Here is a 12,490-nt window from a genome sequence, read left to right on the forward strand (position 1 = left end):
AGATCTACCATACCATTCTCTCACCAGAAGGGAAAACCTATAACGGCAGCAGGCTGTTAAAGAGACCCAGTTTGGGAATATTTTAATGAAGTTCCTCTACCTGTGGATAAGACAGGCATGTGTGGAAAGCAAAAACAGTGTAACAAAGAAATGCAAGGCCTGTATGCCTAAATGAAACAACATTATGAGACATGTTCTTAGGAGGAAGCTGCGCTGAAGATGATGAAAGGAACATGACTGAACAGGCAGAATCTTCAGATTGGTAAACTCTTGGATTTCATACTTCTTTCTTAAGGACTGCCTGTCTTCCTTCTGGACTATTCTTGAATTCTCATGTTTGAGCAAAAAATATAGTAGTTATTCTACAGTACTATCATTTTAGATGCAGTTGTGATAAAAAATAAATAGCTGAAATAGGCAGATCTTCCTTTTATAATTTCACCTTTAAAATACACCTTTACCCCGCTATAACGCGGTCGTGAGGAGCCAAAAATCCCTACTGCGTTATAGCTGAAACCCTGTTATATTGATGTAGGGGCAGCAGGGCTCCAGCGGTGATTTAAAGAGTTCTGGGCTCTGGCCCCTTTGGGGAGCCCAGGCCCTTTAAATCGCTGGCAAGCCCCACTGCCACAGCCCCGGGGTAGCAGTGGCAGGGCTCCAGCGGTGATTTCAGGGGCCCTGGGCTCCTCCCAGCAGCCGGAGCCCCGGACCCTTTAAAACGCCACTGGAGCCCCCACTGCTACATGCAAACCCGTGTTATGTCAGGTCGCATTATAGCAGGGTAGAGGTGTAGTACTGAGTGTCAGCGAATGCAATGAGTAATACTAAATGAGCAGTATGGTAATAATAATTAAATAACGCATTGACTTATTTTGTTTTGGAGAAACCATCCTCAACATATAGGATTCTGAAGACTATTCACCTTCAAGATCACCACCATTTTCTATAGTTTCAGAGTTATCTGCCAATGATAGTGTTTCAGTCACATCATGTGTGTCACATAGCCACAGTCTATTACCTGTAGCAAAAAGAAAAAAAAATCTCCATCATCCAGAAATAATAAGTTTATCATAAGAACCAGCAGATTACAAAAAGTAGTAAATGATATAAAAATTGCCTGCTTTGTTTATGCAACAAACTCTCCTTTCCATGTGACTGAGAGCCCACACTTCATTAACATGGTTCAGTCATTAAGACCAGGATACTATCCACCCAACAGAGCAGATGTCGCAGGCAAATTGCTGGATGAAGTGTATGAAAGAGAAATTGAGCAGTGTGCAAAAGGTCTAGAGGATGAAATTGTTAATGTGAGTCTTGATGGGTGGAGCAATGTCCACAATGATCCTATTGTATATGCTTGTGTGACAACAGAAGAAGGGAATGTCTTCCTTACAGAAAACTGATACATCAGGAAATGCACACACAGCACAATACTTATGAGAAGTAGCAGTAAAAGCTATAACAAACCGAAAAAAAAAAAATTCAAAGGTCTAGTACGCAGCTTGGTCATAGACAATGCTGCAAATGTATCCAAGATGAGAAGAAATTTAGAAGACAGTCCCAAGCTAATAACATATGGTTGCAGTGCTCATTTAATGCACCTCCTAGCCAAAGACTTCAGTGTTCAAGAAGTAAAGGCTAATGTTGTTGAAACTGCAAAATACTTCCATAACAACCACTTTGCAGCAGCTGCTCTGAAAAAAGTGGGAGGAACCAAGCTAACTCTCCCACAAGACGTGCGATGGAACTCAGTAGTGCACTGTTTTGAGCACTATAGCAAGAACTGGCCTAATCTTCTGACAGTTTGTGAACAAAATCGTGAAAAAATAGATGGCACTGTCACAGCCAAAGTTCCCAACATTGGGCTTAAGAGAAATGTTGAACACATGCTGAGTACCCTGAAGCCTATTTCTGTAGCCTTGAACAAAATGCAGGGAAATAGCTGTTTTATTGATGACGCTGTTGAAATTTGGAAGGAGCTGAGTGAGATCTTAAAAAGAGAAATATGCAACAACAGAATTAAATTACAAGCTTTAAAATAACGAAATGGGACAAGCACCATCTCCAGCTCATTTTCTTGCAAATATTCTCAGTACTCGGTACCAGGGTCAAACCTTAACTGCTGAAGAGGAGGAGTTGGCTATGACATGGCATTATGGAGGGATGATTGCTAGATGTCCAACTATAATAAACTTTAGGTGTAGAAAGAATATTTTCTTCCTTTGGACTAATCCATTCCCAACTGAGAAATCGTTTGCGGAGTGAAAAAGTAGGAAAGCTTGTTTTTCTTTTCCAGATTATGAACAAACAAGAAAATGAAGGTGAAGACAATTGAGTTAGCTGCAGAAGCCAATATTTTAAATTTCTCATGTTGACCTGGCTGACATAGTCGATTTAATTTTTTTTTAATATTTCTTTTAACTATTTTAGTTAACAATTAACAAAAACAAGTTTGAATTTAAAAAACTTGAATGTTTAACTATATTCAAAAAAATCTCATGCTTGTTTTGTTAAAATATTATATGTTTGCTTTTGAAGAAAAAAATCCAGAATACATAATGTCGTTGTTTTAGTTAAATAAAACAATTTAAATGTCTGTTTGGTGATGTTCTCCTCCTAATACAGCATGGCAAGAAAATTCTCCGAATATTAACGATTAACCTGTTGAACTGGAGATAGTTCACCTCCCAATGACTTCATAAGTATCTCCTTCAATTACTTTTAGTAAATGAAATAACCAATCATTCATTTTCTGATATATCTGTAAAACTAATCTGAAAAGTTTTCAAAATAAATCACTATAAATATGTATAATGTGTACTTTCTAAAAATGAAACCTACATCTATCTCTGAGTTGTGAAGAATATGTATTACGGTTATAACAACCAACAAGAATGAACTTTTATGTAGAAATCCATGATTAAATCGAGTCTGACTAGTGATTTAAATCAAATCCACCGTTAGATTTCCTTACACTAATATTCATTTCAGCCTACTTACACCAATCTTTTTTCCCTTCTGTGATCCTTCCAATCACTCAGCATGCAAGTTACATCGGGGTGTGAAGCATGCTTTCAGAAGTCTTAAAAGAGGAACACTCCAACACAGAAGCCAAACCACCAAAAAAATCAACCTTCTGCTGGTGGCATCTAACTCAGATGATGAAAATGAACATGGATTGGTCTGTACTGCTTTGGATCGCTATCGAGCAGAACCCATCATCAGCATAGACTCATGTCCTCTGGAATGGTGGCTGAAGCATGAAGGGACATATGACTCTTTACCGCATCTGGCACGTAAATATCTTGCAATGCCAGCTACAACCGTGCCATGCAAATGCCTTTTCTCACTTTCAGGTGACATTGTAAACAAGAAGCAGGCACCATTATCCCCTGCAAACATAAACAAACTTGTTTGTCTGAGCAGTTGGCTGAACGAGAAGGAGGACTGAGTAGACTTGAAGGCACTATAGTTTTACATTGTTTTATTTTTGAATGCGTTTTTTTTTTTTTTTAATATAATTCTACATTTGTAGGTTCAAATGTCATGATGTAGAGATTGCACTACAGTACTTGTATTGAGTGAACTGGAAAACACTTTCTTTTACTTTTATAGTGCAAATATTAATAAAAAATAAATATAAAGTGAGCACAGCACACTTTGTATTCTGTGTTGTAATTGAAATCGATACATTTGAAAAAATGGAAAACATCTAAAAATATTTATATAAATATTATTCTATTATTGCTTAATTGAGTGATTGATCTTTTTAATCACTTGATAGCCCTAATGATAATATTATATCGCATTAACTAATAGTTTAAAAACATTAAAAGCTTGGGTCTCTCTGACACACTCCACATTGGATGGAGTCAAATTTCTACACTTCTGTTCAGGAAACTTGATCAGTAAGTTATAAAGACGATGGGTGACATTTTCAAAAGCGACTTAGGCACTTAGGATTCTAAATGCTTAAATTAGGTTTGAAAAATGGAAAAAAAAATTGAAAATTTTACTTCACAACATTCTACTGGAAAAAAGCCTCTTCCCCTTTTTATCATGAATCTAATGTACAAACATGTACCTTTAGGTTCTGGTTGTGCTCCCATTGCAAAAGAACTCCTGCTGACTATAATGGTACACAATCAAGCCCTTCAGATTGTGCAAGATGTAAGTTGCTAAATGGGTGTGAATCTAAGTAATGAAGCCCAAGGGACTTATAAAAACATTGAGGGGGCCAGGAGAAGGTGAAAACCACACTGAGATCACTTCAGAATTTGATCTCTTGGATGGAATTGGAGACCAGTAATTCAGTTATTTGAGTTTATACTTTGGTAGAGCACCAAGAGGAAGGATGGTCCAGTAGACAAGGTAGTAGGCCTGGGTGTAATAAACAGATAGCTAAGGGTTAATGTTCTTTTACCTGTAAAGGGTTAACAAAGGGAACCAAACACCTGACCAGAGGACCAATCAGGAAACAAGACTTTTTCAAATCTGGGTGGAGGGAAGTTTTGGGTGTGAGTTCTTTGTTCTGGTTCGGTGACCCTCTCTTCGGTGATCTTTCTATCTCCAGGCTTTCTAATCTTCTGTTTCCAAGTTGTAAGTACAAGGATAGTAAGACAATAGGTTTATATTGTTTTTTTTGTATTTACATGTGTGTAGTTGCTGGAATGTGTTAAATTGTATTCTTTTTGGATAAGGCTGTTTCTTCATTTTTTCCTTTAAGCAATTGACCCTGTATATTGTCACCTTGATACAGAGAACATTTTATGTCCTTTTTCTTTCTTTTTATATAAAGCTTTCTTTTTAAGACCTGTTTGAGTGTTTTTCACTGGTTAAGGCTAAGAAACGAAGGAGGGGGAAAATCTCTTTGTGTTAGATTTACAAAGCCTGACTTTGCATACCCTCTGGGTGAGGGGAGAGATTTGATCTCTCGGTACTTGTGTTTCAAGGACTTGAAGCAGGGAATCTCCTAGGGAACCCAGGGCAGGGAAATCTGGGAGGAGGGGAGGAGGGGGAAGGGAAATGGTTTATTCCCCTTTGTTGTGAGACTCAAGGAATCTGAGTCTCGGGGTCCCCCAGGGAAGGTTTTGGGGAGACCACAGTGAGCCAGACACTGGAATCTTCTGGCTGGTGGCAGCGATATCGGATCCAAGCTGGTAATTAAGTTTGGAGGTTCCATGCTAGCTTCTCATGTTCTGAACTCTAAGGTTCAGACCTGAGTAGGAAAGTTATGACACTGGGACCCAGGAGACTCAATGCCCTGCTCTGCCACAGACTGCCTGTGTTTTGAGAATAAGCACATTAAAGACTGTGAGGTCCTCAGATACTATGGTAACGGGGGCTGTAAGAATTCATCAGAATTGGGGCCCTACTGTGCTGGGCATTGTACAAACCTAAATGAAGGTGCTCCTCCTTATTGTGTATGTAAATGATGTTGAGTCTGTATTCCCATTAACAGAATCCTACTTCCAGTTTACTCTCCTCAATTCCATCAAGTAGCCCATGAAAAATAAACCACAGTTTTATTAATGAAAGCACTAGCACTTACACTGTTGTACAACAACTCTCTTCCACTACAGTAGAACCTCAGAGTTACAAACACCTCGGGAATGGAGGTTGTTCGTAACTATGAAGTTTTCATAATTCTGAACAAAACGTTATGGTAGTTCTTTTAGAAGTTTACAACTGAACATTGACTTAATACAGCTTTGAAACTTTACTATACAGAAGAAAAATGCTGCTTTTAATCACCTTAATTTAAATGAAACAAGCACAGAACTGTTTCCTTACCGTGTCAAATCTTTTTTTAAAACTTTCTCTTCATTTTTTAGTCATTTACATTTTACACAGTACTGTTACAGCACTGAAATTTGCTTTTTTGGTATTGGCTGCTGCCTGATTGCATACTTCTGGTTCCAACACAGGTGTGTGGTTGACCGGTCAGTGCGTAACTCAGATGCTCATAACTCTGAGGTTCTACTGTATAATAATTCCAGTCAATGCAAACACACAAACATTTGAAGAGTTCTATTTTTAACCCCACACCTCTGTCTCTCTCTCATACACACACAGAACTGCTAAACTAATCTCCTGTTTCTTCCATTAGCCACTAAAGATGATTACCAGAACTGTCAATCACCAGCGCTGTTCCACAAAGCTCAGGGGCAGATTATATTCTACGTTTTTTTATATTTAAAAGGACAGCATAAGCTTGGAAAAAAGCAATAACTGACTAGAAATTTTGGACCTAATATAGTTACTAATTACAATAAGTAAGATTACCTTAACTGAAAAATGTTTGCAAAAAAGTTTACTATTTTTTCCAGTGTGTTTACTCTGTTCATTTGACAAAATTGCTAGTTTTACTGTTTCTTTTGATAAAAAGACCCTTATAAACAACAAGAGGGGAAAGGAAAAAAACTCATAAAACTTGTTTAAAGGATTTGCATCCTGATACACAAACCTTCAGTTTTTAAAAAACCCTGTATTATTTACTAATGTTGAACTTTTTTTTTTTGCAAAATCTATTTCATAACTTTGGTGTCAAAATAGTCACCCTTTAAAACTTGAAGTTCATAATTTCTCAGTAGGCTTGACATTACTCACAGGAACTATTTCTGCAACTTCAAGAACTTTTGGGAAATGTGATGAGAAAAGGTGACAGACACTTGGAGGTGAAAGAAGCTTTCAGCCACCATTAAAATAAAGACAGATCTTAATTTTAGAGCATGTAAAAGAGGAGAAAATATTTATCTATTCATCAACAGTCAAGTCAGGTTAGTTTGTAGAGGGAGGTATTTTCAGCCATAGAAGCAATGTGGTTATAGATTTGGAATCATCAACCTGTGAAACTACTGCATGATCAAATTTCATGTTAACATTGTATTACTTAAAGTATCAAACACAAAACTGCAAAGAGTTGCTCCCTACTCCTTACCCAAGCCTGGCCTGCTGCAATGATCGAGAGTACAATAGCTGCCACAAAGCAGTATGCATTTCCATTAAGACCTTTACCTAATAACTTCTTTACTCGGCTTTTTGGATTTCTTGGCAGTCTCTACTTGTACAGGAACGACTTCAGGAACAGGTTCCTCAACAGCTGTGTCTTCATCACCCAAAAGAGCTGCCTGCTGAGAAAAATCCATGTCCTGCATAAACGACATGCTGCGCTTCAAAGCTAACAGCCGTTCCTAGAATCAGAAAGGACAGAGCGGCAGGGACTTTACCTTTCCCTCATAGCCAAGATGCTATGATAATGGGATGGGATGGGAATGGCCATGTCCTTATTTTGCTCCTATTGTTTAACTTCCAATGGTGATGCAACATGATTTGGTCATGGTAGCATGACACCAGAAATTCTGCAGCTTGACTATCAAAAAACAAGTGAACTACACAAGCAGATACAGCTGCCTATTTTACATATAGACTTACCATAATTGAACTGCAACACACATGCAAGGCAGCCTATAAACACTAGTCCACATTAACAACTATTTTACAGTAACAGACATGGGAAAAAACCCTCAAATCTTTTTACAGTCATAAAAAACTTTTAAAAAGAGCTCAGCTCATTGAAAATCGATAGGGTACATTAAATTTGTTTCCGGAGTGAAAACTTTGTGTCCAAAGTTTCAGTCTGAAACAAATATTTATAGGTGGGTTATATAGATTTAGGCCCTGTTTCTGCTCCCATTAAGGTTAGTGGCAAAGCTATCACTGATTTCAATGGTGCATAATCAAGACCTAAGAGAAAGGGGGTTTATAATGGAAATGCCGACAAGCCATTAAATATAGCAGCACGGATGGGCACTGCTATAATTAATGACAGATGGATGAAATAATGTTTATCACTATGACTGATTATAGTCCTTGTCAGTTTAACAAATCTTTTCTGCTTTTTGTTTTTAATAGATCTCTTACTTTGCTCATCATCTTAAAGCCTGTGTGGAGTATCTTCTTGGCTAGCTTGTAGTACACAGTATCTGGTCTGTTGTACGTCATTGCATTATCACACATCAGTTTAAAATCTGCCTGAAAAATACAAAACACAAAAGTTGCTAAAACTTCATATCTTCTTCAATAACTGAACATAAAAAAGAGCTCCAGATAACCTCCTGTGAAGACAGCCACATTAAGTGCAAAGGCATTTAGAGACCACCAAAAAGTGTTCAAAGACATTAAGTGAATAGGAGTCAAAAGTGTGAAAGTGACTTGCAAAGGGTTGCACCTTTTTTGCTTCCTTATGATGTTCAATAAAGTCCTGAAAGGTTAAATTTTATTTATTTTATGCACACACAACTTTTTCCTTGTTTGTTTTTTAAACTCAGAAGCAGCTGGAATATAAAGTCAGGTTTTCCTTGATTTTCTAGGAGGGCTCACTGAGGAGTGGGGATGGAGTAGTCACAGATCTGTATTGAGAGCTCTCTCACTCTTTAACTGAAGGTTTTTGGGTCACTGAATCTTTAGGAAAGACATATTCCCCCTCCCAATCATTTATTCCAATTTAAATTAAAACAACATAAACAGAAGCACAGGAAAAGGAATTTTAAAACAGCCTGAATAAAAATCAGTTCTCTTAATCTGGTTTAATTACATGACATCTCTGATGTTACTATTCCAGTTCTATAGTGTCTTTCAAGAGAAACAGGGTACAAAAGAACAGAATTTCTGAAGTAAAAGCATTTTTGAAACTACCTTTCAGACATCCTTTAAATATAAAAAAGTAGAAAAGGCATAAACACATTTTTTCTTCTTTTGCTTTCCATGTCACCTTTAAAATCTGCTACTTCTTACGACTGGACTTCTCTAAAGGGATGAGTAACAGAGGTATATTCTGATGTAAACTGGATAAGCCTTTTAAGTGTGCACCTCCTTTCCATGCATATTAAAAAAGAACACTATTCATTATTACTGTCCCACAATAACCCAATGGAAAGTATTATTAGCAGTTTTACATGATATCCATGAACTATTTAAAAAAATTCTTCTGTAGACTTGAAATGGATATGAAAGTTTCAGAAGATTGCAAAGCAAGAATCAAAGCAAACACTCAAGTCCCTTGGCCCTCATTAAATTAGATTAGGGCATGTTAAATTAGTGCTAGCTTGACAGCACTAGTTCCCAAAGGTGGCTGTAACTCCCACCAACACTTTAAATATTGAAAGGGTGGCTGTTCAAACAACTTGATCTGAATGATTCTCTGCACACAAATCAGGTACCTACTCATGCAAATCATAATTTCTTGGTCATTTGTGCATGAACATACCCTATCTGTGGTTGCATTTTTGTGCAGGGAATTATGTGCCTTTTTGAAAAACAAACCTTTGGAGTTTAGAGACTCAGGGCCAGATTTTCATAGGTGTTTAGGCATTTTAAAAAGCAGATTAGAGCCTTATGGGATTTTAAAAAGCTCCTAGGTGCCTATCATTGGAGTTAGGCACTTAGGTGCTTTTGAAAACCCTATTAAGTGCCTAACTGCATCTTTAAGCACCTAAAGACCTTTGAAAATCTGGACCTAAACTCCTAACCAGATTCTGATCTCAGAAGAAAAACTCTTTACATTAGAATAAATCTTTTTTTTCTTAAATTTCCTGGTTCAAAGCAGGGATTGGGAAAGTGCTGCTCTGATACCTAGGGCAGAAGCCATCAATACAATGCTAAAGAAGTAGAGGGGCACAGTCACAGCTGCTGTGACTACTTGAGGTTAAGTAATTTGCCTCTAGCCTCTCTGATTAAAGAGACAACTTGAGGGACAGAAATGGGGGACTGAACGTGAGGTGAGGTGACTCCTGAAGAGCTGTACGGAGTCTTTTCCTAAGATACTGGCCTAGGAATAAGCTCCACTCCTTGGCAGCTCCCCTCACTCAATCTCTTTCCTTAGTTGACGTGTATGTTTCTGAATGACTCTTCTCTTACACGGAAATATTTATTCAGGTCAAGTACCTCTGATAGTCATAACTGGTGTAGCCGCAGTTAAGAGTTCACTCCTGTAAACAGAACTAGAATGAACATTTATGGCTTTATAGGTAAAATCCAACAGCTCAAACTTCATCTCAAAATCAAATACACCTCTACCTCGATATAACGCTGTCCTTGGGAGCCAAAAGAATTGTACCGCGTTATAGGTGAAACCACATTATATTGAACTTGCTTTGATCCACCGGAGTGCACAGCCCCGCCCCAGGCCCCCCCCAGAGCACCGTGTTATATCAGGTGGTGTTATATCAAGGCAGCGGTGTACCAGTCAGGGCTTATCATGGAATACTGGTGTAATGTGCTTTCTGTACACTTAATAAGGGAACCATCACATTTTGCCCCAGCTACAATTTCCATGTGGGACTATGCCCATAAGAAATATAGAATGTACTGCAACAAGCAACCTGAGATGACAAAGTATGAACCACAATGATGAAACCCACATCTGAAAGAAAAGGATGCAAACTCTTCGTCGAGTACAGGAGATGAAACACTTGGCAACCTCTACTCCCAGAGTATTGAGTAGAAACTGGAGCTACAAAAAGAAACCCAGGTGAAGACTTTGGAAACAAATGACAGACAACCCTGCTAACAGGGGGTGATGATATAATTGTCCTAAGTTCTAGGGTGGCTTCCTCTCTGCCTACAATCACTATCTCAGTCTTGCCTGTGTTGAAACTCAGCCTTCCAACTCTCACCCACGCCTTGCTGTTAAGATGCTGAATAGCTCATTCCAATCAACCAGTGGAGTTGGAAGAGACAGAAACAAAAGCTGAGTGTTAGTACACTGAAGACACTGCAACCCAGACCTTTCTAACCAACTCCCATAATGGCCTCATACTTCACTGAACAAGAGACAATAATTGCACAATCCCGAATGAGAGCACCTTTGGGAGAGACAAGTAATTGTTTGCCCAGTACCACCCTGTGGGACCTCTCAAAGAAAGGAACAGAACCACTCAACAGCAACACTTCCAACCTCTGTCAAGTTCTAAAGACGCATCAATACCACCTTATGAACAATGATATTCAAGGCAGCTAACAGATCTAAAAGAATCACTATGAACATCTTGTTTTCATCCATCACCAATGGAGCAAGCAATACCACCAATGTAATTCCTGGTAACTAGAACCAAAATACACCCAATCGGAGTGGAACAGGCCATTTCCTCAAATCCCCTAAAACAAGTCTTCAATAGCCAAGACACTGGTCCAATACTAGCCGGCAATTTCAAACTGTAAATCACTTGGAAAAGGCAATAATCAAAGAATGGAACACTAACTGTACAAAAAGATAATACAAACTAAAATTAGAATTATTCTTTATCAGAGGGCAGGTCTACACTACTGCTTAAATCGATTTAGCTTAAAAAAAACAAAAACAGGCCAGTCCCCTGAACAACACAAGTTACAGCACCCTAAGCACTGTCCATACTGGTGCTGTGTTGGCAGGAGTTGCTTTCCGCCAGCACAGCTTCTGCCTCTCGCAGGGGTGGAGAAATTATGCCAACAGGAGAGTGCTCTCCCGTTGGCACAGAGCATCTTCACCAGACACGCTACAGCAGCAAGCTACACCAATGTAGCGCTTCTAGTGTAGACCTGCCCTAATACAAACTATCTGCCAAAGAATTATGGAGATGCTAATAGCAGCTCTCTAGTTAAAGCGGAGCTGAAATTTCTACAAACAGCACATATTATTTCATTTATGTCATAAAACATCACGATCATTTAACATAAGTCAAAGAGCCTCCAAAGGGCACCATCACCTTTTGGTCATTAATGAACTAATCTAGATTTAAACAAATCATCTAGAGTTCTCTAAAACAACGAGTTCTTCTCAGCCTGTTTTTCTGAATGTTATCACTTGTAGCACTGAAATGCATACCACAGTAAAAGCAGCAAAGAATCCTGTGGCACCTTATAGACTAACAGACGTTTTGGAGCATGAGCTTTCGTGGGTGAATACTCACTTCGTTGGATGCATGACACCCACGAAAGCTCATGCTCCAAAACATCTGTTAGTCTATAAGGTGCCACAGGATTCTTTGCTGCTTTTACAGATCTAGACTAACACGGCTACCCCACTGATACTTGATACCACAGTAAGTTTATCAGTAGTACACATTCTTTGTCTGCAATAATCTTAGCAGTTGCCCTAGGACAGCAGGACAGATATATACAGAGTATAGAGTATAATCCCACTCCTATCAACAGAAAGTGAAAGTGTGATGAATTATTTATAAGTGAGTTACATGTTGGAAGCCTGACTGACGAACTAATTTCACCTAAAAATCTGACTCAAATTAAAGTTTTTTATTGAAAATGTTTTGAAATAACCACATCCTTATCACTTCACCTTGAATTCGGTGACTGATTTGTACTCATTTGCTGCTATTTTGTCCTTCATAGTGCCAAAATCCATGGGATGTTTTATTATCATGGAATATCCAGGTGCAATGGCATCTGTGACTGGAAAAGCAAAAAACCCATGAGGATCTTTCCTAAAAATGGA

At 38.4% G+C, this 12,490-nt stretch overlaps 1 protein-coding gene across 6 annotated transcripts in view; it reads right to left on the bottom strand.

Moving 5' to 3' along the window:
- The window catches only part of BRD9 (bromodomain containing 9), a 64,936-nt gene that overhangs the window by 33,608 nt on the left and 18,838 nt on the right, over nucleotides 1–12,490 (bottom strand). For 2 of the 6 annotated variants that reach the window (XM_050938208.1, XM_050938206.1), the window contains exons 5-7: nucleotides 12,335–12,479; nucleotides 7,924–8,034; nucleotides 7,018–7,130 (exon numbers count right to left, since the gene is read on the bottom strand). In XM_050938208.1, coding sequence (XP_050794165.1) covers nucleotides 7,018–7,130; nucleotides 7,924–8,034; nucleotides 12,335–12,479 — 369 coding nt within the window. Of the gene's footprint in view, nucleotides 1–7,017; nucleotides 7,194–7,923; nucleotides 8,035–12,334; nucleotides 12,480–12,490 lie in introns of all 6 variants that reach the window. The other 4 variants (XM_050938207.1, XM_050938205.1, XM_050938204.1 and 1 more) reach the window with 2 other exon arrangements.

This window comes from Gopherus flavomarginatus, chromosome 2 (genome assembly GCF_025201925.1).
Source record: "Gopherus flavomarginatus isolate rGopFla2 chromosome 2, rGopFla2.mat.asm, whole genome shotgun sequence".
NCBI classification, from domain to species: Eukaryota; Metazoa; Chordata; order Testudines; family Testudinidae; genus Gopherus; species Gopherus flavomarginatus.